This window comes from Chanodichthys erythropterus, chromosome 3 (genome assembly GCF_024489055.1).
Source record: "Chanodichthys erythropterus isolate Z2021 chromosome 3, ASM2448905v1, whole genome shotgun sequence".
NCBI lineage: Eukaryota > Metazoa > Chordata > Actinopteri > Cypriniformes > Xenocyprididae > Chanodichthys > Chanodichthys erythropterus.
In genome coordinates this window covers 35,428,084-35,453,278 of record NC_090223.1, presented here as the reverse complement: position 1 = coordinate 35,453,278, position 25,195 = coordinate 35,428,084, and the positions used below count along the sequence as shown (strand labels likewise).

General features: G+C 35.4%; 1 protein-coding gene across 2 annotated transcripts; it reads left to right on the top strand.

Annotated features, from left to right (window-relative positions):
• The first annotated feature begins 89 nt into the window (after positions 1 to 89).
• On the top strand, positions 90 to 25,117 carry syt17 (synaptotagmin XVII). Of its 2 annotated transcripts, none has more exons than XM_067381967.1 (8): positions 90 to 2,602; positions 4,397 to 4,414; positions 5,299 to 5,447; positions 9,276 to 9,427; positions 9,514 to 10,130; positions 11,215 to 11,335; positions 12,348 to 12,503; positions 21,524 to 25,117. In XM_067381967.1, exons 1-8 carry the CDS (start codon positions 2,588 to 2,590, stop codon positions 21,718 to 21,720), a joined length of 1,425 nt encoding a protein of 474 aa, XP_067238068.1. In that variant the 5' UTR covers positions 90 to 2,587; the 3' UTR covers positions 21,721 to 25,117. The 2 variants fall into 2 exon arrangements, with proteins under 2 accessions (XP_067238068.1, XP_067238069.1); XM_067381968.1 differs by lacking the exon at positions 90 to 2,602 and adding an exon at positions 2,619 to 3,285.
• The last annotated feature ends 78 nt before the right edge of the window (positions 25,118 to 25,195 follow it).

The window sequence follows — 25,195 nt, the reverse complement described above, 5'->3', positions numbered from 1 at the left end:
TGATTTCCTTTACTAAGTCACAGTCAGGATAATTATCGTCTGTATAGTCTTGTCTGGCAGTTTTTATTCTCAATATAGTGTTCTGTTTAGAGTGATGTGGCTGAGTGTAAATTATACTGTGGCTCAAAGCTGGTGCTCTCTAACATAAGGACATCATCTCATCCTTTGTAATTATCATTTAATTGATGCACTTGCTTGCAGGATTTGATTTGGTGGCAAAGTAAACCACGGCTGTATTCTGAAGTCTTGGACGCGTGATTGGGAAGGAATGTGGGTGCCACCTTGAGGTCAGTATCTGTTTAGGGGACGACTAATTTAGATTTTAATTAAAAGCACAGTCAGTTCTGCTTTTAACAATCTCACAGTATGCAAGTTAAAACGTGCTGTATCTTTACATTGTCTGTTTCTCTCTAATAATGATTTCAAATGTGACAAATGTCTCTGGTGTAGGTGGGCTGTATATGTTTATTTAAACATTCTCTTTAAACCCAGTCATTTGGAATTTTGAGTAGATAAATGGCAGCTACAATTAAAAGAATAGTTCACCCCAAATTTCTGTAATCATTTACTTCATATCATGCTCAAACCGCTCAATGAAACTGGATTTCAGTTACATTGATGCATTTAGAAGAGCCTTTTTTAATATAACAGCAGAGGTCACTGTAAGTCTGGATTTTTATGAGGCATGCCTTTCAACAGGTTCTCAAGAGCAGAAACAAATGAAAATTCACTTAAAAAATCACTAAATTCTCATCTAATTCTAATCGATCTAATCTAATCTAATTATATCTATATCCAATTGTTTATGTCATCCTTCCAACCTATAAATGTTTTCCCTTTTCCTGTATTTACAGAAACAATGTGGTTTTCACCTAAAGTCTTTTTACCTGAAACGGTTTCTTAAGTCTTATTAATTTCAAATGCTGTGGTTTAATGGAACACCTCTATTCTATTCTATTCTATTCTATTCTATTCTATTCTATTCTATTCTGAGTCTTCCTAAGTCTGTTCCTCCCAAGGTTCCTTCTTCATTAACTTACATATGTTAAGGTTTTTTCTGGTTCTATTCTACTCTATTCTATTCTATTCTATTCCAGTCTGAGTCTTCCTAAGTCTTAGTTCCTCCCAAGGTTCCTTCGTCATTAACTTAAATATCTTTAGGTTTTTCCTGTTTTTTCCATGCCCCTGGCACTCTTTGCCTTACTTACTAGACAGTTTGTAAAGCACTGTTTTAATATTTACACTCATTTTGTAAAGTGCACAAATGTATTGTGAAATGCTCACTAGAAATATATTGAAGTGAATGAAATTACAAAAGTTGGGGTTGGTGAGATTTAGTTTAGAGTAATGCTTAATTTTTTGGAGAGACCTATACATTTTTTTTCAGGAATCTTTGATGAATATGAAGTTCAAATGAAAAACATTTGTTTGAAGTAGAAATATTTTAAAACATTATACAAGTCTTTTACTGTCACTTATGATCAATAGAATGCATCCTTGCTAAATAAAAGTATTAATTTCTTTCCAAAAAAAACTTTTTAACTCAAGTGTATGTTTTTCAGGTGCTATACATCAGTCGAACACTCTCTGTGAAACTCTACACCCAATAACCTGACATGCTCCGTAGATGCGTAGTTTCATCTGGTGAGCGAGGCCGTTCAGTGTCAGAACAGCTGACACAGCAACAGGTCAAGTGCCCCGACCGTTTCCAAGGAATCTTACTTTAAAGTTCCTTGTGATCCACCCACTCTGGTTACAATGCTGTGTCAGAAATGACCATCATATACAGCTTATAGACTCTCCAAAACCTTCCCATGACTTGTGCGTCATGTTTTAAAGATGGTAGCACGTCGGTGTACCTCAGTCACAGAGCAGCAGCAGATGGCCGCACAGACCCCGGCTCTCATAAACTCCCCATGTAACGTGTTGCCGTGGCAGCAATTAGCCCGTTCACCTGCCGTCTGCCCGTCTCTCCTCAGCCTCTACGCTCTGTTCGTGGTGAAGTAAACAACAAGTGGTTGCAGCCAGCGAGGTGTTGTAAAAATGGACTGGAGGAGGCGGGGAGGGATGCATATAACAGATTTGATATACATCAGTGCTTCTGCAAACCTGGATGAGTCACTGGTCTCTGAAAGAAACATAGGGCAGGAGGGGGAAGGAGGGGAGGAGGGCGCTGCTCTCTCCAGGGAGAGGAAAGCTGGCTGTCTTGCGTGTCATTTCTGAGGACTAGGCACGACTGGAGAGGGAGGCAGGAAAGAGAGGGAGATTAGGAGTGTCTGGGTGGGTGGGATTGAAGATGATGGGGAGGAAGAGGAGATAGAGAGATAGATATAGAGAGGGAAGAGGGGGTTTGTTTGTTGTTTTGTATTTGGCTCATCACTCTTGAAGTAGATTTTGTTAGGCTGGATAGAGGAACCAAGTCCATAGAGACCTGAATTCATTACTCGAGTCATCTACAGTTTTTTTTTTCCCCTCTCTTTTCTCTCTCTCTCACTCTCTTTCTTTTTTTACTGAGTAAATCTGGATCCAGAGAGTGTCATGTTGCACTGGATGGGAAGTGAGACAGTGGGGCGAGAGTAAGAGGAGGATGGCGTACACACAGGTGAGTCCCGCACACACACTTTCCCATCTGGATCCTTCTGGATTACACTTTTCATCTTCATATGTGTCTTCCTTTGCTCATTCGTTCATAATCTGATTTGTTCTTTTCATTTGATGATTATTTCTGGTCAAGGCCTGAAACCATTTCAACTCATAGGTATGATTTGTGTGTATTTATTCACTTTAATGTCTTATTATTATTGATGAAATATTAGGATTTGATGAGTTAATTCTCAAAATATGTTAATGGACATGTTTTTTTTCTATGTTATGTACATTAAAAACTAAATGGCAATTGATTTATGTGGGATTTGAGATCTGAGTAATATTTTCATTCAAAACAGTGTAGGCTACAGACAGACTCACTGATGGCTTTTGTGATTTAAGTATGAATGCAGCTTCTTTTCGATGTTTAAACTCTGTTGCGGTGTATTTGTGTGTCTGAATGCAGTATTATGATTCATGAAACTGTGCTAAAGACCCCTGGCCATGTGGACCAGTGGGGACAGTGTCCCATCCTTCCTATCTCAGTGACCCTAATGCGTCATCTCTGCCTGAGCCAGCGGCAGCAAGGTGCGGGCTGGTAGGGACAGGAGTTCGTATCACTGTTGCCATGGTTACATCCACAGCTAATTGCTTAGACAACATTGGGACACTGATGAGGAGCAAGAGAGCTGGACTGAGGTTGGAAGCAGGAACAGGGGGTGGGGAATGGGAGAGAAATCAACCTGTAGATATTCACAGGTGTTGAAGGGAAGGAATATAACAGTCCCTGGGGTGCATGAGTGTGTAAGAAGTCAGATGTGTTAATCTTGAACAATTTTGTCCCTTATAAAGTCTTTTTTTTTTTTTTTTTAACAGATTAGTTAGAATGTGGTTTATTGGGATGCTTGTCAAAATAAATTAGTGCAATAACACTTTAGTTCAAAGGTGGATTATTACAGTGCTCTTAATTTAATACCCAAAATACAAAACAAGTAGGACAATATTTGAGGTTATAGAAACTTTTTCTTCACTGGATGTAGCTTCAAAGTTATCTGCATTTTTTTTATTTTTCAATCAGACCAGCACCTCAGGGAGCATATTTACTTAATATATACACCACCATTCAAAGCTTTGGGGTCAGTAAAATGTTTCTGAAAGAAGTCTCTTACAGTCAGCCTTGCATTTATTTGATCAAAATACAGTAAAATAGTAATATTGTAAATAAATGAGATTGTGAAATGTTATTACAATTTAAAATGTGCTCTATTTTAATATATTTTAAAATGTAATTTATTCCAAAGCTGAATTTTCAGCATCATTACTCCAGTCTTCAGTGTCACATGATCCTTCAGAAATCAGTCTTATATGCTGATTTGCTGCTCAAGAAACATTTATTATTATTATCATGTCTTATATTATGTTGAAAACAGTTGTGCTGCTTAATATTTTATGAAAACTTTAATAATTCTTTTGTGCCATGTAATGATATTTTACTGATACTTTTGAGCAATGCAATGTTCCCTTGCTTAATAAAAGTAAATGTATTTATTTTTGTTTATTTTTTAATCTTACCAGTGTATATTAGTGTATATCATAAAAAAACATGAACATAATGAAATATTTGTAATAATAGTATACATTTTATAAATAAAATTTGACAAAATGTTGCTAACAGATTTCATTCATTTTAATTATTAAAATGTGAACATTCAGTAAAGAGACCTTTCCTCTCACTGTTTTTTTTTCTCTCTCTCTCTTTCCTGTGCATGAACTCGACCCTCTGCTGCACTCAACCTTTGAAAAAGAACAGTTGGAACCCATCAATGAGGTATGTACAGAAAAGTAATTAATTCAACCTTCTAACTTCTCATATCTCTTCATTAGCAATGATGTAGAAAAAATAGCTACTGTATTTTTATAGCAGCTCTGAGGTGCTGTTTAACAATTTATCCCTACATGCATGACCCCAAATAAGTTAGAAATTTAGTGAGAAGATTGACACCCTCAAAACTTTCAGACCATTAAATGCTTTGAAACGAACTTGCCTGCATCCATAAAAAAAGAAAAAGATTGTGTTTACACAATCAGAGTTGTATCTTTTGGGCTAGATTTTGTTTACAGTCAACATCCTGTCTCAAGTCATTCATTATTTAACCAACCATAGGAACTTATTCAGCCTTGGCGGAGGTGAGCGTGACTTGGCTTTTTAGATCTTGTTGTGTTGTGTTCATCTTTTTGGTGTCAGTTAGTCTGAATCAAAGAGAAGCAAGTTGTGCGGTGAAAAGACTGACATCTCTTTCGTGAAGGACTTCTGTCCAAACATCTGGCCTCATTTCTGTTCAACCTAATGACGGTCACACTGAGAAGTGACTGAGTAATGTTTGTCCCGCCCAATTTTCCTGTTTCATTAAGAAGCATATGTCACAATGGGAAACAAAATTGTGCTTATTGTATGTCACTTTTGATCAATTTAATGCATCCTAAGATATCTTTAATTAAATCACTTGATTTTTGGTGGATTGGCTCTGACTTCTACGGTTTACTACAAAGTCCCACTAGAATAGAGTCCCAATAGAGATATAAGAATTTATTTCTCTGAGGCACTTGTTACATTTATACTTATAAAGCTGCAGTTGACTAGAAAATAACAAATAAAAAAAGAATCCTTGATGCACTGAGTCTCTTTGTGTCCCTTTGCGGTCTTGGTCACAGGGTCTTCTGTCCAGACTGTCTGACTTCCTGTTGTGTCGCTGGTCGTGCCGCTCCTGTTGGCAGTGGTGCTGGGAGTGCAGCTGCTGTCAGTCCACTGACGAGGAGGTGGAGATTCTGGGGCCTTTTCCAGCTCAGACTCCATCATGGCTGTGAGTACACACCCGTACATGTCGCAAATAACCCAGAACAACTCATTATTCATCTCATCTGTCTGCTCTCTCACCATAACAGTCAGAGAAAGATTGAGACTGAAAAAGTTACTGAACAAATCTCAAGACAATCCCAAAGGCACCATTTGTTAAAGGCTTGTTTTTGATGATGGATGGTGTGTTCTGGGTTATGTTTGGGATGGAATTCGAGCCTTGTGTTTATTGCATACTGCACAGTATGGACTGTATATCTACCTAATATCTGAGCTATATGATTTTACTATTCTAACGATACACAGTATACACTATCAAAAGTTTGGGGGTGGTGCAATTTTTTTATGTGATATTTTTTTTGTAAGACATTCCTTATGCTCACCAAGGCTGTTTATTTGATCAAAAAATCAGTAAAATCAGTAATATTGTGAAATATTATTACAATTTATTACAAAAATGTGTTCTATTTTAATATATTTTATTTTATTTATTCCTGTGATGTCTAAGCTAAATTTTCAGCATCATTACTCCAGTCTTCAGTGTCACATGATCCTTCAGAAATCATTCTAATATGCTGATTTACTGCTCAAGAAACATTTATTATGTTATCAATGCTTAACATTTTTGTAAAAAATACTTATATTCAGGATTCTTTGATGAAAGTTACAAAGCATTCATTTGAAATAGAAATATTTTTATAGATGGAACATTAACATTATAGAACATTATACATGTCTTTACTGTCCCTTTTGATCAATTTAATGCATCCTGAATCCAAGTATTTAATTTCTTTCAAACAAAGCATGACCAGAAACTTTTGAATGGTAGTCTATAAACAGTAGTATGCTACATTGTCACATGACCTCAATATATTTCATATTTAATTAAGCAAATGGTGCTAGCAGTTATGAAGTTGATAATAAATACAGTTAGTTTGCATGTTAAACCAAATTTGTGAGAAAAAAAAAGTGTCAGCAGTCTGATTAAAAAATTCAAGAAAGAGGCTATGTTCAGTATGACTATGAATGTAGTAGTATGCTGGAATTCAATACTGTATGCCAACAGTATCATACACTACAATTTAGAACGGTTATTTAATGAATTTTCAATTCACATGTAAAAATATCTTAACTTATCTCCAACGAATGAAGAATTACTCTGCTGATTTTTTTTTTTAATTGAAAGCATAGTGCAGCTTATTGCATTGTTACATATAATTTCTCCATCAGTGTTTTCATACTGTATACTGATATGCATAGTATACATACTATATGTTGCTATATATATATATATATATATATATATATATATATATATATATATATATATATATATATATATATATAATATATATAACCAAAATGTATTCAGACACCTTGAACATTTCATTCATTAATTCAGTTTATTCACTATAGTTTAAAAAAAAAAATGGTAATAAAATATGACAAGATCTCAGAGTGTCAGAAAAAAATAATCTTAATTATGTCAGATAACACTTAAGCAAAACATGGTCAGGTCAAAGTGTCTGAATAATTTTTGGTTCCAAGTTTTTATCAATTTTACTGGTAGTCCACTGTATGAAGAATTTTTTGGTATAATATGTCACAGTTTACTTTATTTTGCTATCCTCACTTACATAAATGAACCATAGTGTCCTGCACCCACTAGTAAAAAAATATCAAAAATGTCTGAATAATTTTTGGTTTGACTGTGTGTAATGCATTGTTGATATAGCTTCCAGTTTATTTGTCATACTAAAAATGGAAGGTCGAGCATGTTGCATTGTTAGATATATTAAACTGTATGCAACACTTTATGGCATGTACATTTAATGCACACTTTGATCGTATACGTGCTGCAGAAATGATATGTAATGCTGAAATTCACACTGCTTAGTACAAGGTGATGGCATCATACTTCTTACAAAGTTACAATTTCTTTACTTCTGTACTTACATTGCAAATTACCAGCTTAATTTTAACTACTGTTAACAGAGCAGTAAATCATGTAGCTCTAGTTTGTAGTCAATGGTTTTCCGGGCTAATGGAAGTGATATTGATGCAACAGATGGCTTTCCTGAGACGTTCTAGGATCCTGTTTGTCTATGCCCTGTTACTCAAGCTCATAATGACTGGGGTGTGGAGCTATTTGTGTTCCCATGCAGGAACAACAAGGGTAATATGATTTAAATGGAGAAGTGATTCATGTTTTTGCTGGGATAATTTGTTCTTTGAATGCACACATTCACCACAAGCTGTCAAGCTTTTTACAAGTATCCATTTTAATGACATCATTCAATGACTTTTACCAGGACTAAACAAAGGTGTCATACATGTCTATTTTTCCATTTTGCAATACACATTATCACCAATCAGCAGTTTTCCTGTTGTGAAACTTGTTTAAGGACTGGAGATGATGTGGTCACCAGAGACTACTGGTTTATGCTGGTTTGACTGAGCTCATGCTTTGTGGGAATTGGATATTTGTGTAAAACAAAAAACAGGGACAAAATGGCTGGATGAGTTGAGCTCCAAAAAAATGTGATCATAGAATGGTGTTCAATTCGTAACACATTGGAGATATAAGGGATGCGTCTTTAATTGAATAGAGCTTGAACTTCCAGACTGTGACTGTACAGTCATGACATATAGCTCACCCTGTAAGTCCAGCCTCTCTCATTGCCTCGCATTGCTCCTAAGGCCATTTGTTTTAGAATCGTCCGTTGCTATGACAACTATCTCCCTCTGAGCTGTAGTCATGGACACAAAGGGTCCTTGATGATCCCCAAGGGATGACTCAGGCCTGCACAAAGATATCCCGCACCGAATATTTACCTCTGTAGTTGGAAAACAACTGGATTAGAAGATAATGTTGTAACAGATATTACACAATACTGAGCAATAATATGACTAAAGAAGTGGATTCAGTCACAGTGTCAGATATGCACAACAAATTGAAGAGCTGAATTGTAAGATATTTTGACTGTCTTTTGCTAGTTCATGCCGATATTTTTTTTTTTTCTTTAGCATATTATGATTGATTTGTCTGCTTTTTTCATTGTCAGACCATGATGGTCAACAAACCCTGCTTTTTGTCATATTTTAAGCTGTGTATGTACTGACATCCAAATAGTATAACTAACAAAAGTTTATTCCCTCTTCTAAATGTGGTTTCTTTGCAGCAGTTGGCACTAGTTCAGCATGAATTTGTGTGATAGACTTAATGGACAGAAGCATCTGTAATCATACTGTTTCATGCAAAGTAATAATAGTAATATTACCCTACTAGTCTTTCTGCTGCAGCTGGTTGACCAAGAAAGTTTTGCTTGTTAAGATAGTAACATTGCCTGTAGTTCAAACAGGAGAGGATGACGCTAGCAACGCCAAGGTTATAGGTTCGATTCCTTGTTATTTTATGTTGTAATAATATTTTTCGTATTGTTTTTACTTATTTTGGTTAAATAAATGCAGCCTTATAAAACTAACATAACAGAACCCCCCTGAATCCCAACATAACACTTAATTTCAACTGTTATTTATATGGTCTGACGCAAAGCATGCTGGGAATTACAAATCTGCTGCAACTCAATCATATTAAGTTCAGCTTACTACAATGAAATTTTGAGTTCATGCAACTTTTTTGCTATTAAGTACAATGAACTTTCATTATTATTTGAGTGAAACAAACTCATTTAATTTAATTAAACTTCTTTTAAAAACATTAATACTGACCGCAAACTTTTGAACAGTACTGCAAATGTCAACATGCGTTGTTTTTTTCAACAGGGAATTTGTCAGTAGTGTTATTAAGGCTTAACAAAGTCATCTCTTTCAGTGTCAATGAAAGCAATGAGCAAAAAGGCACAAATTCCCACATCATGGCTCAGGAACATGCTTCCCCTGCTCAATCTGACACCACTACAAGCTGCAGGCCACCCACCGCAGAAACTTCCCGATCCACCTTCAGCCTGGCAGGCCAGCTCTCCAGTGAGCCCAGACTTCACTCTCAATGTTACCAGACTGGCGTTAGTACGATGACTTGATTTTTATTTAATTGCTCTCCCATGTCGTAGGTCTGAACGCCCGACGGCCAAGCTCCCCTATGGTGGATGTAAAGCCGATTGAATTTTGGGCAATGGGACCCAGGCAAGAAGTGGTGCAGCCCCTGCGTAAGCCCCCGACACCACCAGATGACTACTTCCGCAAACTGGAGCCTCATCTGTACTCTCTGGACTCGTGCAGTGATGATGTTGACTCTCTGACAGATGAAGAAATCCTTGTGCGGTACAAACTAGGCATGCTACATTTCAGCACACAGTACGATCTTATCAATGGCCACCTTAGCGTGCGAGTCATCGAGGCCCGGGATCTGCCCCCTCCGGTAACGTGCGACGGTGCTCGCCAAGACATGGCCCACTCAAACCCCTACGTGAAGATGAGTCTGCTGCCCGACCACAAGAACTCCAGGCAGACTGGAGTTAAACGCAAGACCCAGAACCCCGTGTTTGAAGAGCGCTTCACTTTTGAGCTCCCCTTCCTGGAGGCCCAGAGGCGCACCCTTCTGCTCTCTGTGGTCGACTTTGACAAGTTTTCACGGCACTGTGTCATCGGGAAAGTCTCTCTTCCTCTTAGTGAGGTCGATCTAGTGAAGGGAGGACATTGGTGGAAGGCCCTGGTGCCCAGTTCTCAGGTAATACCACTCACCTGAGTCACATTATAGTTTTTTTTTTTTTTTTATTCATTTTAGGTGTGCCACTTGCACAATGACGAACATAATGAAGTTAGGTCACATAGAACTAAATTAAGTTATTTAGTAAAATGTGAAATCATTGCAGCCATATGCCAGAATGCCCTGCCTCAAAAGAATGCACACAGTACTCCTAATTTTTCGTCCTAGAAGATCTGTGTTTATGATGTGTTAAATGCACATTAACCTTGTATTTTGAGAGGTTAATATGTGACTTAAAAAAAGATACACCACTGTTCAAATGTTTGTGGTCAGTAAGAGTTTATAATGCTTTTGAAAGATATCCTTTAAGCTCACCTAGGCTGCATTTATTTGATCAAAAACACAGATAAGGCATTAATATTGTGAAATATTTCTATTTTATATGTGTATAATGTGTATTTTATATATATATATATATATATATATATATATATATATATATATATATATATATATATATATATATATATATATATATGTATGTATGTATTCCTGTGATGTCTAAGCTGAATTTTCAGCATCATTACATCAGTCTTCAGTGCATGATCCTTCAGAAATCATTACAATATGTTGATTTTCTGCTCAAGAAACATTTCTTAATATTATCTATATTGACAACAGTTGTTACCTTATATGTTTTATACATTTTTTTTCAGGATTCCTTCATAAATACAAAGTTCAAAATAGCAGCATTCATTTGAAATAGAAAACTTTTGTAACACTATAAAAGTTTTTACTGTCACTTTTGATCAATTTAATCAATCCTTGCTAAGTAAAAGCATTCGGTTCATTAAAAAAAAGCTTACAGACCCCAGTATTTTGAGCAGTTTTGTATTTGTCTCTTGTTCCAATTTTTACCCTGAAGCATTTGTCAAAAAACTATCTGAACAAACCAGCAATTTTTCATGTTGCAGATGCTTTCATTGTAAAATGACTCTGACATAAAGCTTTCATTTCAGTATTTGACACTTAAAAAGTAGTATAAAAGTGTTAATTTACTGACATCATTATCATGACATTGATTTTCTAATGTAATGTTTCTCAGAATGAGGTTGAGCTTGGTGAGCTTCTTCTGTCCTTAAACTACCTGCCCAGTGCTGGCAGGTTAAATGTGGACATCATCCGAGCAAAGCAGCTGCTTCAGACAGACATGTGCCAAGGTTCAGGTAAATCTATATCTGTTTTCCTCATTCTGCTCTTTAAAATCTCAAAGAACCTATAGCAGAATTTCAATAACTGCAGAAAACTAAGCAACAAAGAATTTATTTTCTTAATGTAATTGTTTGTCTTTATAATGAAATAGCTGCTTCACCTTTGAAACAACTTTTCTTTTATGCTGACATCACTTTAGCCACAGAGTTGACAAATAGTTAAACAGCTGTTTATCCTTTGTTTTGGCAAATTTGCTATTGCTAAAATCTAATTTATCAAAAATAGTTAGGAAAAAAAAAGATGGGAGCCACATCCAGAAATATGAATGAATCTCTATGGCATTCTGCTGGATATATACGATCAAAACACTTTTTATAAAACTGTAATTCCTACAGATTTTCTTCTAACCAGCAGATGGCAGAATTCATCATTAAAGTATTTTTATTTTATTTATTTTTTTAAATGAATATTTCATATGCAAAATCTTGTTTGAATGACTTCAAACAAACCCATTTAAGGAAATCAACATCAAATTATCAAGTCAACTTATGTGATGTTCTCTTAAAATTTTCACTTGTTTTGACAATTCAACATTCAAGATGACTTTGGACAATGAGTGAATGCAGCTAAGGATAACGATAACTGCAGAAGTGGAGGCAATGAGTGAAAGTTATAATAAGAATTGCCCTGCTTGTCAAAATGGTACTCAAACCAATCAATCAATGTTAACTTGAGTTTTCTGAGTAACAAATTACTAGATTTTTCGAATTAAGTTAAGACATTAAGTACAGTTAACTAAAAAATGTGTTCGTTTTTACCGTGTGTCTGGCTCCATTTTGGTATGTAGGCCTAATGCGCACTTTCATAATCTAATCAGTTCCTGATGGATAAAATCAAGTCTTGCCCGGAATATTTTATCACTGAGTATCCTGTTTCACTCAGAAATGTTACATTACAGATGTGAAATTTGTTTCAGATGGCAATTTATGTTAAACTTTAACCAAGCTACTATTTCTCTGTTGTCAGATCCTTTTGTGAAGGTGCAGCTGGTGACAGGTCTTAAGTTGATGAAGACTAAGAAAACGTCCTGTATGAGGGGCACCATTGACCCCTGCTACAACGAGTCCTTTAGCTTCCGTGTACCCCAAGAGGACCTGTGTGAAGTCAGTCTTGTGTTCACAGGTATTGTTTTGAATATGAAAATACACACACAAAAACATACATACAGAACTCTACACAATGAAATATGTGTGCAGTCTTTATGATGACCTTTCGAGAAAATAAAATTTTTCTATACAAATACAATTTACCTTTTCATGTATATAGGGTTCATGTGCTAGGAAAATTGATCAAATAAATTTAATTGACATTATATGCATTATGTTTTTAATATAATATATACACTACAGTTCAAAAGTTTGGGAACAGTAAGAATTCTTTAAAAGAAATGTATACTAAAATAGAAAACAATTATTTTAAATTGTAATAATATTTCACAATCTTACTGATTTTACTGTATTTTTGATCAAATAAATGCAGCCTTTTTAAGCCTAAGAGACTTGTTTAATTTTTTTTTTTTTTTTATCTTACTGACCCCAAACTTTTGAACAGAAGTATATTTTTTTTTGTGATATATTTTTTTCTTAAATCACACTAAATTAATATATTAAATTCGCAGCCCTATTAATAACAGTTGAAGCTATCTAGCTGGATACCCAATACAGTAAAGGTGAAAAGCCACACATAAGACATGCCAATTTTTAACCAGGTGATTTGTTGCAATTCCTTATAATTAGTGTAATCTAGCTTGTGACTACGAGCTGCCATGGGGCACCTCATTATGGATCTCTTAAATTCCAATAGGATTTATTCAATTACCGATGCTGCCAGTCAGAACCTGACCTGGACAGTTATTCATGCTGAGATTTCATGCACTGGTACACACTGACATTTAATATTTGCACTCATCACCCAGGTGCAGCCATGCACTGTGATTGCATAGGGCTGAGAGTAGCCTACGCTCTTAACCTGCCATTTGAGACCGTGCAGAGCAGCAAACCCAGCACAACGTGTAGTTTTCACTGGCTTCCTCAGCTTTAATCTGTGCTGAGTCAACAATGGTATTTAAATACAGGAATATGTCACGCTAAAGGCTGAGTGTAGCCTGTGCCCCATCTAGGCCGGTCAGCATGTGTCTCTCCCAGTGGTACCAGCCAGGGCCGCCTGCCCATCGCTTCTCTCTGATGTTTCTGACTACAAAGACTTGCAATCAAACACTGCCTGCAATCCAACTCCTGCTGGGCCTCTGTCTCTCACTCCTGGTCTGTTTGATGAGTCTCTCTCTCTTCTCTTTAGCTCACTCTTTTTGTCAGTTCTTTTACTTTTAAATCTTCGCGTATACCATTATCATTCTCTTTGTCTTTAACTGAAGGATCCCTCTGGCTGAGCAGGTAATGGAAGTTTAATGGTGGTGTTATGTCCATATGCTATCCATAAGCAGTGAGTGGAAACAGATCTTCTGGCTCTGTTCAACATGACTCCCATTAGGCAGCTATGTGCATTGGAAGGGGTCAGAATTGTGCCCATCATCATAGGTGGCATGCTTTCAATAGTGGTCTTAGATATTTGGATTGTTCTGTTTATCATAAAATGTGTGTTTACACAGACTTTTTAAGGCACCGAAGTGACATAAATGTACTTGCATGAGTATATGGAGGTAACATAAGCAAAATGCAATACAAATGTCCAGTGTTTTAAAGAGGACCTATTATGCCCCTTTTCACCAGTTTTAAAATAAGTCTTGTGTCACCTGAATGTGTCTGTGAAGTTTCAGTTCAAAATAGCGCACAGATCATTTATTATATCAGATCAAATTTGCCCCTATTTGGGTGTGAGCAAAAACGCACCGTTTTTGTTTGTGTCCCTTTAAATGCAAATGAACTGCTGCTCCTCGCCCCCTTTCCAGAAGAGGGTGGAGCTTTAACAGCTCGTGCTCCGGTTGCTCAACAAAAACAGAACTGGAGAATCTCACACAGCCAAAATGAGCCTAACATTGTTCAAGTCGGACACTGATGGAGAGACTCAAGAAATTACAACTTTTAGAATGTAATTGGATGTTTCTGAATAGTTAATGGATACATTTATGTAGCTGATGTGGAGTTGATTCAACTCATCAACTAGCATGTGCCATCAAGTTAATCTTTTGTCCAAATCCAGTGTTGAATTGACCCTCGTTTGTGAAGCAGTCTGGTGTAAAATGATGGCAACAACACTCTACTACAACAACTCTTCTCTAAAGCAGCCCAACAGTTTACTTACCATTCTAATAATTAAAAAAAATTATTAATAATTATCTAATAATTAAAAAAAATATATTTATTGTTTGTTTAATAAAATTAATAATATGAAACACTAAATTAATGATTGTATAATATTATTATTATTATTATTATTATTACTATTATTATGATATAATACACCACCCAGTGTTTTAAAATAATGAGATATCAGATAATTTAGTTAGCATTTTAATAATAAAAATATAATTATTATTAATAATAATAGTAATATAACACCATTCATTTTGTTTATTCACATGCTCAATCAATGATAATGCTTAATTATAATAATGATACTTAAAGGGATAGTTCAGCCAAAAATGAAAATTTGATGTTTATCTGCTTACCCCCAGGACATCCAAGATGTAGGTGACTTTGTTTCTTCAGTAGAACACAAATGATGATTTTTAACTCCAACTGTTGCCATCTGTCAGCAGTATAATGCATGTCAATAAGAACTCCATCTATAAGAGTAAAAAAAACACGACAGACAATACAGATTAAACCCTGTGGCTCGTGATGACACATTGATGTCCTAAGACATGAAACGATCGGTTTGTGCGAGAAACCGAACAGTATTTATATAATTTTTTACCTCTAAAACACCACTATGTCCAACTGTGTTCAGCACTCGTTTAGTGAGGTCTGATCACGCTCTGACAACAGCAGTGATGTCTCGCGCTTATACCATAGACTGTAAAAAAAGATGGACGATGCGACGCCGCTTCCTTCCATTGTATTGAACTGAAGCCATAAGGGACGCCGATGGGCGCTGACACGTTACGCAAAAACGTCAGTTTGGAACCTGGGCATGCGCAGAAGGAATCGTCAGTGGAGCCCGGAGGTGGAGTCGCGGTATCAAACTTAGGCCCAGACGGCTGTGCCATCATTGATGTATTTTAAATAGACTATAAAAATTATACCGAATTTAAAATTCCAACTATAAAATAATAGGCTATTCTGTTTCTAGAGCAATAATATTTTTGAAACAGCAAATTCAGTAGATAAACTCAATATAATATGCCACTAGAAACAACTCTAAAATGTCAGAAACGGTCCTGCCATTTTAAATAAAAGGTTTAAACTAACGTTACAGGAGATCGATTGCTGTAGACAGTGCTCTATAATTAATTAGAGTAAGCTATCATTAGTTTTATCCTGCTAATTATTATTTTATACCCATAAAAATAATTACTAACTACCATATAACGATCACCTGCTTTTTTCCGTCATGGCTAACGTTAGGCATGTTATCTTGACTAATAACGTTTATTAATTAGCTTATGAAGTCCACATTTAACGTTACCGAGAAAAGTTCAGATATCCGTCAGATCCTGTAGGTCAGTTAGTACAGTTTACTGCTGAACAACTAATTTTGTCGGTGTGAAATAACAAAGAAACTGAAAATTAATAGTTATTTTTTTATCTTCACTCTCCCCTCGAAGCCCCGACAGTCCTCAAACAAGCTGTCAATCAACATCACGATGACACGCCCTGTTTCTATAGCACCAAATTGCTAGCTAAAATCAAACTTATCACAAAAACGAACAATTGAATATATATCAGCATGATAACAACTACCTTAAATGACCAAATCCATCTTTCGGAAAATTTTATTTGAAGCATAATTTATTTTTATGTTTTAACTTAATACTCATTCATCTGCATTGAGCGGGCGGGGTTAATGACCTGTACTGCATCCAGGCTCCAGGGGGCGATCAAAGAGACACTTTTCAGGATGTATGAGGCACACCCGGCTTATACTTCAATGAGTGCTAGACATTACTGTCGTTGTCAGAGCGTGATCAGACCTCACTAAGCGAGTTGGAACGCAGTTCGTGTCTTAGGACATCAGTGTGTCGTCACGAGCCACAGGGTTTAATTTGGATTTGTCTATTCATGTTTTTTCGACTGTTATTGATCCAAGTTCCCATCCACTCGCATTATGGGGGTATCAAATTTTCATTTTTGGGTGAACTATCCCTTTAAATTCCATTCTCCAAACTCACATGATAGTGGGGTAAATAATAGTGTTCATGTCAGTATCTCATCATAATTGTTGTATATTGGTTTACTGCAGTAAATGTGATGTTTTGAGCTGAAGATTTCCCTCTTTACTTTACAAATATGCTTTATTTGATACACAATTGTGCATTATTGTGCACAATTGTGTGGAGTAAGAGATAATCATTCATTATAAGATAACACTTGATGCCTTCGTCTCCTCAGCCTTAGTATTTCCCATTCTGAGTGAGCAGGAACGATCTGTACCTCATCCTGACTGTGGATTTAGAGCAGGAGAGCTCCCTCAGGACTGTTGAATGTGACACATGCCGATGATGTCATCAGCTCAACATAGCGAGTCCAGTGCATGCGTCTGAGCCAAACACTCACCACGCCCGTTCCTTTGCTTTAAACTCATGATGTCAGCCATCCTGTTTCTCTCTTGACTGACATAAATTTTGCTGAGCATGAGGACGTGTAAATGTGGTTTAACAAACTTTTATTAAAGGTGCCCTAGAATGTTCTTTCACAAGATGTAATATAAGTCTAACATTCAGTCCCCTGAATGTGTCTGTGAAGTTTCAGCTCAAAATACCCCATAGATTTTTTAAATTAATTTTTTTAACTGCCTATTTTGGGGCATCATTAACTATGCACCGATTCAGGCTGCGGCCCCTTTAAATCTTGCGCTCCCTGCCCATCGAGCTCGCGACTCTATAATACAGTGCATTTACAAAGTTCACACAGCTAATATAACCCTCAAATGGATCTTTACAAGATGTTCGTCATGCATACTGCATGCATGCTTCGGATCATGTGAGTATAGTATTCTTCACTCGATTTGTTTGGTCTCATCGCTCTCTGACAGCAGCAGTGATGTCTCGCTCTCATTGAAGTATATGCGCGAGACATCACTGCCGCTGTCAGAGCGCGATCAGACCAAACGAATCGAGTGATGAATGCAGTTGGACATAGTTGTGTATTAGAGGTAAAAAATGATATAAATACTGTTCGGTTTCTCGCACATGTCTTTGGACATCAATGTTTCGTCACGAGCCGCAGGGTTTAATTTGGACTTGTCTATGCAAGTTTTATTTACTCTTATAGTAGAAGTTCCCATCCACTAGCATTATTTGACTGACGGACGGCAGCGGTTGGAGTTAAAAATCATCATTTGTGTTCTACTGAAGAAACAAAGTCACCTACATCTTGGATGCGCTGGGGGTAAGCAGATAAACATCAAATTTTCATTTTTGGCTGAACTATCCCTTTAATACTGCCTGCCCTTGTGTAATGCCTTGAACATGAGCTGGCATATGCATATTGGGGGCGTACATATTAATAATCCCGACTGTTACGTAACAGTCGGTGTTATGTTGAGATTCGCCTGTTCTTCAGAGGTCTTTTAATCAAATGAGATTTTCATAAGGAGGAGGAAACAATGGAGTTTGAAACTCAATGTATGTCTTTTCCATGTACTGAACTCTTGTTATTCAACTATGCTGAGGTAAATTCAATTTTTGATTCTAGGGCACCTTTAAATAATCGGATTATAAGAAAAATAATTTCTAATTTCTCTGGTTAGAAATTAACAAAAAAATCACAAATGAAAATTCTGTCATAATTTATTCACCCTTGTGTTGTTCCAAACATGTTTTACTTTTAAATGTCAAAAAGGATGCAGAGGGACATCATAAAATGATCGTAAAGTGGTTTATTTGACTTTTGCACTATATTCCAAACCTTCTGAAAAACTGACTGAAATGTATTTATTTTCGCTGATAATCTTCTCCTTTAATGGGCATCGCGACTAGATCATTGAGTCTGGGAGTGAAGAACTCAAGAACTGGATTCATCAATCAATCATTCATTCATTCAGTAATTCACAATAGTTTAATGAACTGAATTAACTGATTTTGAAGATATTAAACTCTTGAAGTCTAATGTCTTAAGAGTCTTGTGCAATGTAGCGCAACAGTCATGCGGACAACTTAAAGGAATAATTAAATGAAAATTCAATCATCATTTACTCACCCTCAAGTTGTTCCAAACCTGTATGAGTTCCTTTCTTCTGTTGAACACAAAAGAAGATATTATGAAGAATATGGGTAATTGAACAGATGATGGGCCCCATTGACTTCCATAGTACTTTTTCCCATCATCTGTTCAATTACCCATATTCTTCATAATATCTTCTTTTGTGTTCAACAGAATAAAGAAACTCATACAGGTTTGGAACAACTTGATATATATATACACTACCATTCAAAAGTTTGGGATCGGTAAGATTTTTAATATTTTTAAAAGAAGTTTTGTCTGCTCACCAAGATTGCATTTATTTTATTAAAAATACAGTAAAAACAGTAATATTGTGAAATATTATTACAATTTAAAATAACTGTTTTCTATTGGAATATAATATAAAATGTAATTTATTTCTGTGTTGGCAAAGCTGAATTTTCAGCATCATTTCTCCAGTCTTCAGTGTCACATGATCCTTCCGAAATCATTCTAATATGCTGATCTGCTGCTCAAGAAACATTTCAGATTATTATCAATGTTAAAAACAGTTGTATACTTTTTTTTCAAGATTCCTTGATGAATAGAAAGTTCAAAAGAACAGCATTCATCTGAAATACAAAGCTTCTGTAGCATTATACACTACCGTTCAAAAGTTTGGGGTCAGTAAGAATTTTTATTTTTATTTTTTTGAGAAGAATTTAAAGAAATTAATATTTTTTTCAGCAAGGATGCATTAAATCAATCAAAAGTGGCAGTAAAGACATTTATAATGTTACAAAAGATTAGATTTCAAATAAACGCTGTTCGTTTGAACTTTCTATTCATCAAAGAATCCTGAAAAAAAAATATTGTACACAAATATTTTGTACATCTGTGCACAATAAATGTTTCTTGAGCAGCAAATCAGCATATTAAAATGAATTCTTAAGGATCATGTGACACTGAAGCCTGGAGTAATGATGCTGAAAATTCAGCTTTACCCAGCACAAGAATAAATAACTGTTTTCTATTTGAAAATATTTGAAAATGTAATTTTAAATTGTAATAATATTTCACAATATTACTGATTTTACTGTATTTTTAATTAAATAAATGTAGCCTTGGTGAGCAGGCGAAACTTCTTTATAAAACATTAAAAATCTTACCGATCCCAAACTTTTGAACGGTAGTGTATATATATAATAATTATAATAATAATAATTATTATTATTATTATTTTAATTTTGATATTTTTCAAAATTCACCACATTTCACGTTTTGATCCACAAAGAACATCAACTAAGCTAACTGAAGGTTCTTAAAAAAAGAAACTGTCCACTATAAATAGGAGTGTCTCCCATCCTTTTTATGTGGTTTAATTCACACGTTGAATTCAAATAGTGTTGAGGATAAGGAGTAGCCGAGATACATATTGTGTACTCTCCTGTAGGCTGTAATAAGAGCTTTAGCTGTATACTTGAGCCACACCAAGGTGAAGGAGTCCTTGGCGTTCAGTTGGATAAAGCTCTTCTCAAGAGCTGATGTTGCTTGGAGACGGTGTTTCACCAGCTCTGGTCTGCAGCTGGAGTCGCGATGCTGGAGTGCGGCTGCATCATTGACTGCCACCTCTGGGCTTTGTGACAATATTATTTGCGCTTCCTGCTATTTTCCCAGCACTCCAGTGCCAGTTACAGGAAAGAGGGGAAAATCAACAGGAAGAAAAGTCTTCAATCTTGTTTATGAGCAACGTGATGAAATTAACAGTGCCTCATACTCTGACCTGACTCCATTAACAAAATTGGATTGAGGCGGTGAAAAATAGATTGACAGAAAAGATGAATAATAAGCCAAATAAATGAGAGGACACATTTGTGTTAGTGTTATTTTAGTATCACTGATTATATATTATTATAGTTTTTGTTAATTAAAATTTGTTTTTATTATTATTATTAACTATTAGTAGTTTTAGTTTAAGTTTTATTTAACCCTTAAATGCATGACTGTTTCGCCAATCATTCTTACATATTCGGGTCTTTATCGACCCGGATCTAACGTTATATCTAACACGGAAGGATCTCTACCTGTCGCGATAATATAAAACTCCTCTGATATTAGAGTAACAATTACAGAAGAATAAAATAAATGTTTTATGCTATCAACACTGTCCTCGTCAGAGCTCATTTGCCAGTAAATTCAGCAAATAATTGCGTTCAGTACTTGCTCTGCAGTAAATCGCTGAGCCATTTCATGTTTTTCTTATTATTTCGTTTTCTGTCTGAATGAGTCGTCACTTCAGCATTGTGTATCAGACATTGCAACCTTGTGGAATAAAGGTGAATTGCACTTATTCCATCATCTAAGATTCAATTATTGTTGTGCAGAAAAAAATAAATGTACTCTCATACACACCTCGGGTCGTTTGCAACCCTATACAATTTTTACAAAAAATGAATACAACAATAGGCATTCTTTTATAATTTTATGATATTTTTCTTGTTATGTTCTTTATAATGAATTGATTGAGGAATACCAAGAAGGTTGATGTCTAACTTTAAAAAATGAATGAGGAGGAGGGTAGTGAATGACGTCCCGGGTCACTAAAGACCCGATGTATGCATTTAAGGGTTAAGTACTTCAACTAAACTAAACAAAAATGAGAAATGTTGCCTCGGCAACTGTAGCTGAAATAAAGCAAGTTTAATAACCCTGATTTGTGTGTATAAAACAGTGGGTGGAGGGATGAGATCTACAGTATAATTAATTCACAGTACAGAAACTCCAAGCAACCATTATTGCAAATAAGGTGTTAGACTGATTATCTCTGGATGTAACATTGTTTTTCTGCCTTTTCCTTCTTAGTTTACGGGCACAACGTGAAGAGCAGCAACGATTTTGTTGGTCGCATCGTGATTGGCCAGTTCTCCACTGGCCTGCAGGAAACCACGCACTGGCGGCGGCTCATGAGCTCCCAGCGCACCCCGGTGGAACAGTGGCACAGTCTGCGCTCCCGTGCCGAGTGTGACCGCGTCTCTCCCGCTTCTCTCGAGGTCACATAATACGAGTCAGTGATCTACTGTATGGAAAGAACTTTGGCCTAAAACTTAAAACACAAACATCTTCGAGTGTCTTGAGTGTCTTTGAATCGATTCTCTGTAGAATGGGGGGGCTTTATCTCTGTGTTATTTGTGTTCACTCTCCCTTACCGTTAATATAATGGGGAGACGTAGATCGTAGAAAAGACCTCGGAGAGTTTTTCCGTTCATGATGATGAGCAGAAGCCTGCTGTCCATGTTTTCTTTTTATCACATTGATACTATAAATAATCTCATCATCATCTGATCCTCAGCTGCATTCAGGCTGCTCAGGTGTCCAGAGGAAGAGCGGTTATGAGGCTCAGGCAGTTTGGACTATACCAAACCACTGGTATGGTCTGCAGTGTCTTAATAATCATATTGTTTCTTTTTTTCAGACTTCAATATGATTGCAGTTTTTGAAGTAGCTTTAATTTCACAGGTTGAATGTTTCAAATCCGATTTTACACCAAAGCTTGTGTTTTGTGATCCGTATCACTGTTCTCCGTGCACATTTTGACCTTTGATTGTGTTTAAGTGTTTGTGAGTGTGTGTTTAGTAAATGTTTGCACTTATGACAGGTCTACAGAAACCTTAAGAGGCCATGCATTATTTTATTTTATTTTATTTATTTATTATATTACTCTTGACTGAATTTTTTCTTGATCTGAATATACCAAAGGTTTATTTACTTTAATTTTTCTGTATGTTGCTCACTTCTTATATTTCTCGTGTCTTCTCCTGAACATAATTCTATATCCATACACTTCCTTTCAAAAGTTTGGGGTTAGGAAGATTTTTTTTTTTTTTTTTTTTAAGAAATGAATATGTTTATTCAGCAAGGATGCATTCAATTCATCAAAAGACATTTACAAAAGATTTCTATTTCATATAAATGCTGTTCTTTTGAACATTCTATTCTTCGAAGAATTCTAAAATAATGCCTCTCGGTTTCCACAGAAATATCAAGCAGTGAGTTTCAACATTGATAATAATAAGAAATGTTTATTGAGCAGCAAATCATCATATTAGAATGATTTCGAAAGGATCATGTGACACTGAAGACTGGAGTAATAATGCTTTTTAAAATTCAGCTTTTACATCACAGGAATAAATTAAATTTTAAAATATATAATTGTAATAATATTACTGTATTTTTGATCAAATAAATGCAGCCTTAGTGAGCATAAGATAACTAAGATACTATAAAAAATATTAAAAATTCTTACTGACTTTTGAAAAACAGCAACATGAGAAATCATTCTTTTGTTGTTTCGAAATCAAGTTAAGAAATCAAATCAAAAGACTCCCAACAAAAGACAGAAGTAATCATTTATGGCCTCTCAAGGCTTCCGTAGAGGTCTCTATCACTGTATAAATGCATTAGTTTCTGCACAACAGTGAACATGCTTTCACAGCTTAGGCAATAATGCCACGCCAAGGTGCAGATAGATGCATTTCTCTTTGCTCTATCACCTTCACACCTAGTCCAATGCTTTTGCCAAGTTCAGTTCATATACTGTATATTATCGACATGTTGGAGCTGTACTTTGTCTTTTTCTCAGTCAGTCTATAAAGTACATAAGCATAAACAAGATATGATTGGGAAAACAATGTAGTTAGCATAGAATCAAAGTGCAATCAGAAACATTACTGTATCTTTCTTCGTAATCTTTCTTGTGTGTGACCTGTGTGAGAGTTTCAGGTGAAGAGTCAATTGTATGTTTCCACCAATGTCAATGTTAGTGTAGATGACAGTACAAATGATTATAGTGGTAATAATAACACATAATAATAATAATAATAATAATAATGAAGCTGTGCCAGTGAAAATGTTTATATTTATTTAGATTTTTTTTTTTTAAATGCATATAATAATAGATATATATTTATCTGTAAAACATATCTGTGTAGATTTATAACTTAAAGAGTACTGAACAAATGCATGTTGCAATAGGTGAAAAAAGAAATGGATAGAAATAGAATATGGATAAATCATAAATGAAAAGGTTGTTGAAATTTTGGTTTCAAAGTTAACTTTTTAACTATGTCCAAAAAATAATAATAATAATAATAATAATAATAATAATGTTTAGTCCACTGTCTTGTCTGATCTGAACCCTCTGAGAGCTTGTTACGCTGATGCTGTCCATGGTGTATTAAGTGTGAGAAGAAATCAGCAGAATCCCTTTAAAGGTCTCTTTCACAGTGATTGTAATGTGTGAATCCTTCAGAGAGATGTTAAGTGAGGAAACTGTCTTTTGGTTGTTCCACAATGCATTAAAGTGATGTTTGTTACTGGGCTTCTCCCTTTGTTTCAGTATGTTTTGTAATTTATTTTTTTTAATAGAAGGGTTTTTTATTATTACACTGCGTTCCAAATTATTATGAAAGTGACATATCAGTAAGATTTCAGTAGAATAAACATTTAGATAACTGTTTAGATAACTGGTATCAATCTCAGACAAAATGATTTGCCAGGTCTATGGAAACCCTACTTACATTATTGAGCAAGTCACAGTTCTCATGCAATATGGGGAGGAAGAAAGATCTTTCTGAAGATGAAAAGCATGAAATGGTGGAATGTTGTGCAAAAGGCATGAAAACAACTAATATTGTGTGAAACTGAATGGAGATTATCAAATTATCATAAGATTTGTGAGTGATTTAGAGCACAGCAGAACAACGTCTAAGTAGGGTTTCCATAGACATGGCAAATTATTTTGTCTGAGATTGATACTAGTTATCTAAAAAGACATGGATAAATAAACAAACAAACATTTTCTTAGAAAAACTAAAATCTGAATGTTTATTGTACTGAAATCCTACTGATGTGTCACTTGCATAATAATTTGGAACGCAGTGTAAATCATCTTATACTTGACCTACTATACTAGACCTATTTCATATACCTGCTCTTTAGTGCAAATTGGGCATCAGTAACATCATTGGCTTTAAAAAAAAATGGGTGAACTATCCCTCTGTTATTCATTTGAAATATTTGTTTAAACCATAATATTTTGCAATTGCAGTGATGATCCTGACAATACACTAATTAAATCACAAAAATTATTCAGGCTTGTTTGTGTAAAAATGTTCCCTCTGCAGACTTTAAGAGGGAGATAATTACTCTAGAGGGCTAGAAGAGGGTCGCTTAATTACTTGTCTTCAGCAACAAGGGAACAGCTTAACCCCACTGTGAACATTATTCCTGGGTCTGAGTCAGGCACAAAATGCTCAAAACTACCATGTTTACAGATGAGATCATATCAACAAACTCTAATATTGCTCTTGACATATTTCAAAATAGGACATTTCTGCCTTGTGTCATGGGCATTTATTACAAAAAGTCAATTCAGAATAGCAATTAAAGATAAAAAAAAATATGAGATGTTTGAAGAGAAATTATGTCAATGCATTTCTTGGAAAAATGTTTTGCGTTCTCCCGAGAAACTTTGCG

Coding starts and splice junctions, on each gene's coding strand:
- syt17 (XM_067381967.1), top strand. Junction 9,428..9,513: donor CCTGGCAGGCCAGCTCTCCA/GTGAGCCCAGAC, acceptor CCCATGTCGTAG/GTCTGAACGCCCGACGGCCA. Junction 10,131..11,214: donor CCCTGGTGCCCAGTTCTCAG/GTAATACCACTC, acceptor AATGTTTCTCAG/AATGAGGTTGAGCTTGGTGA.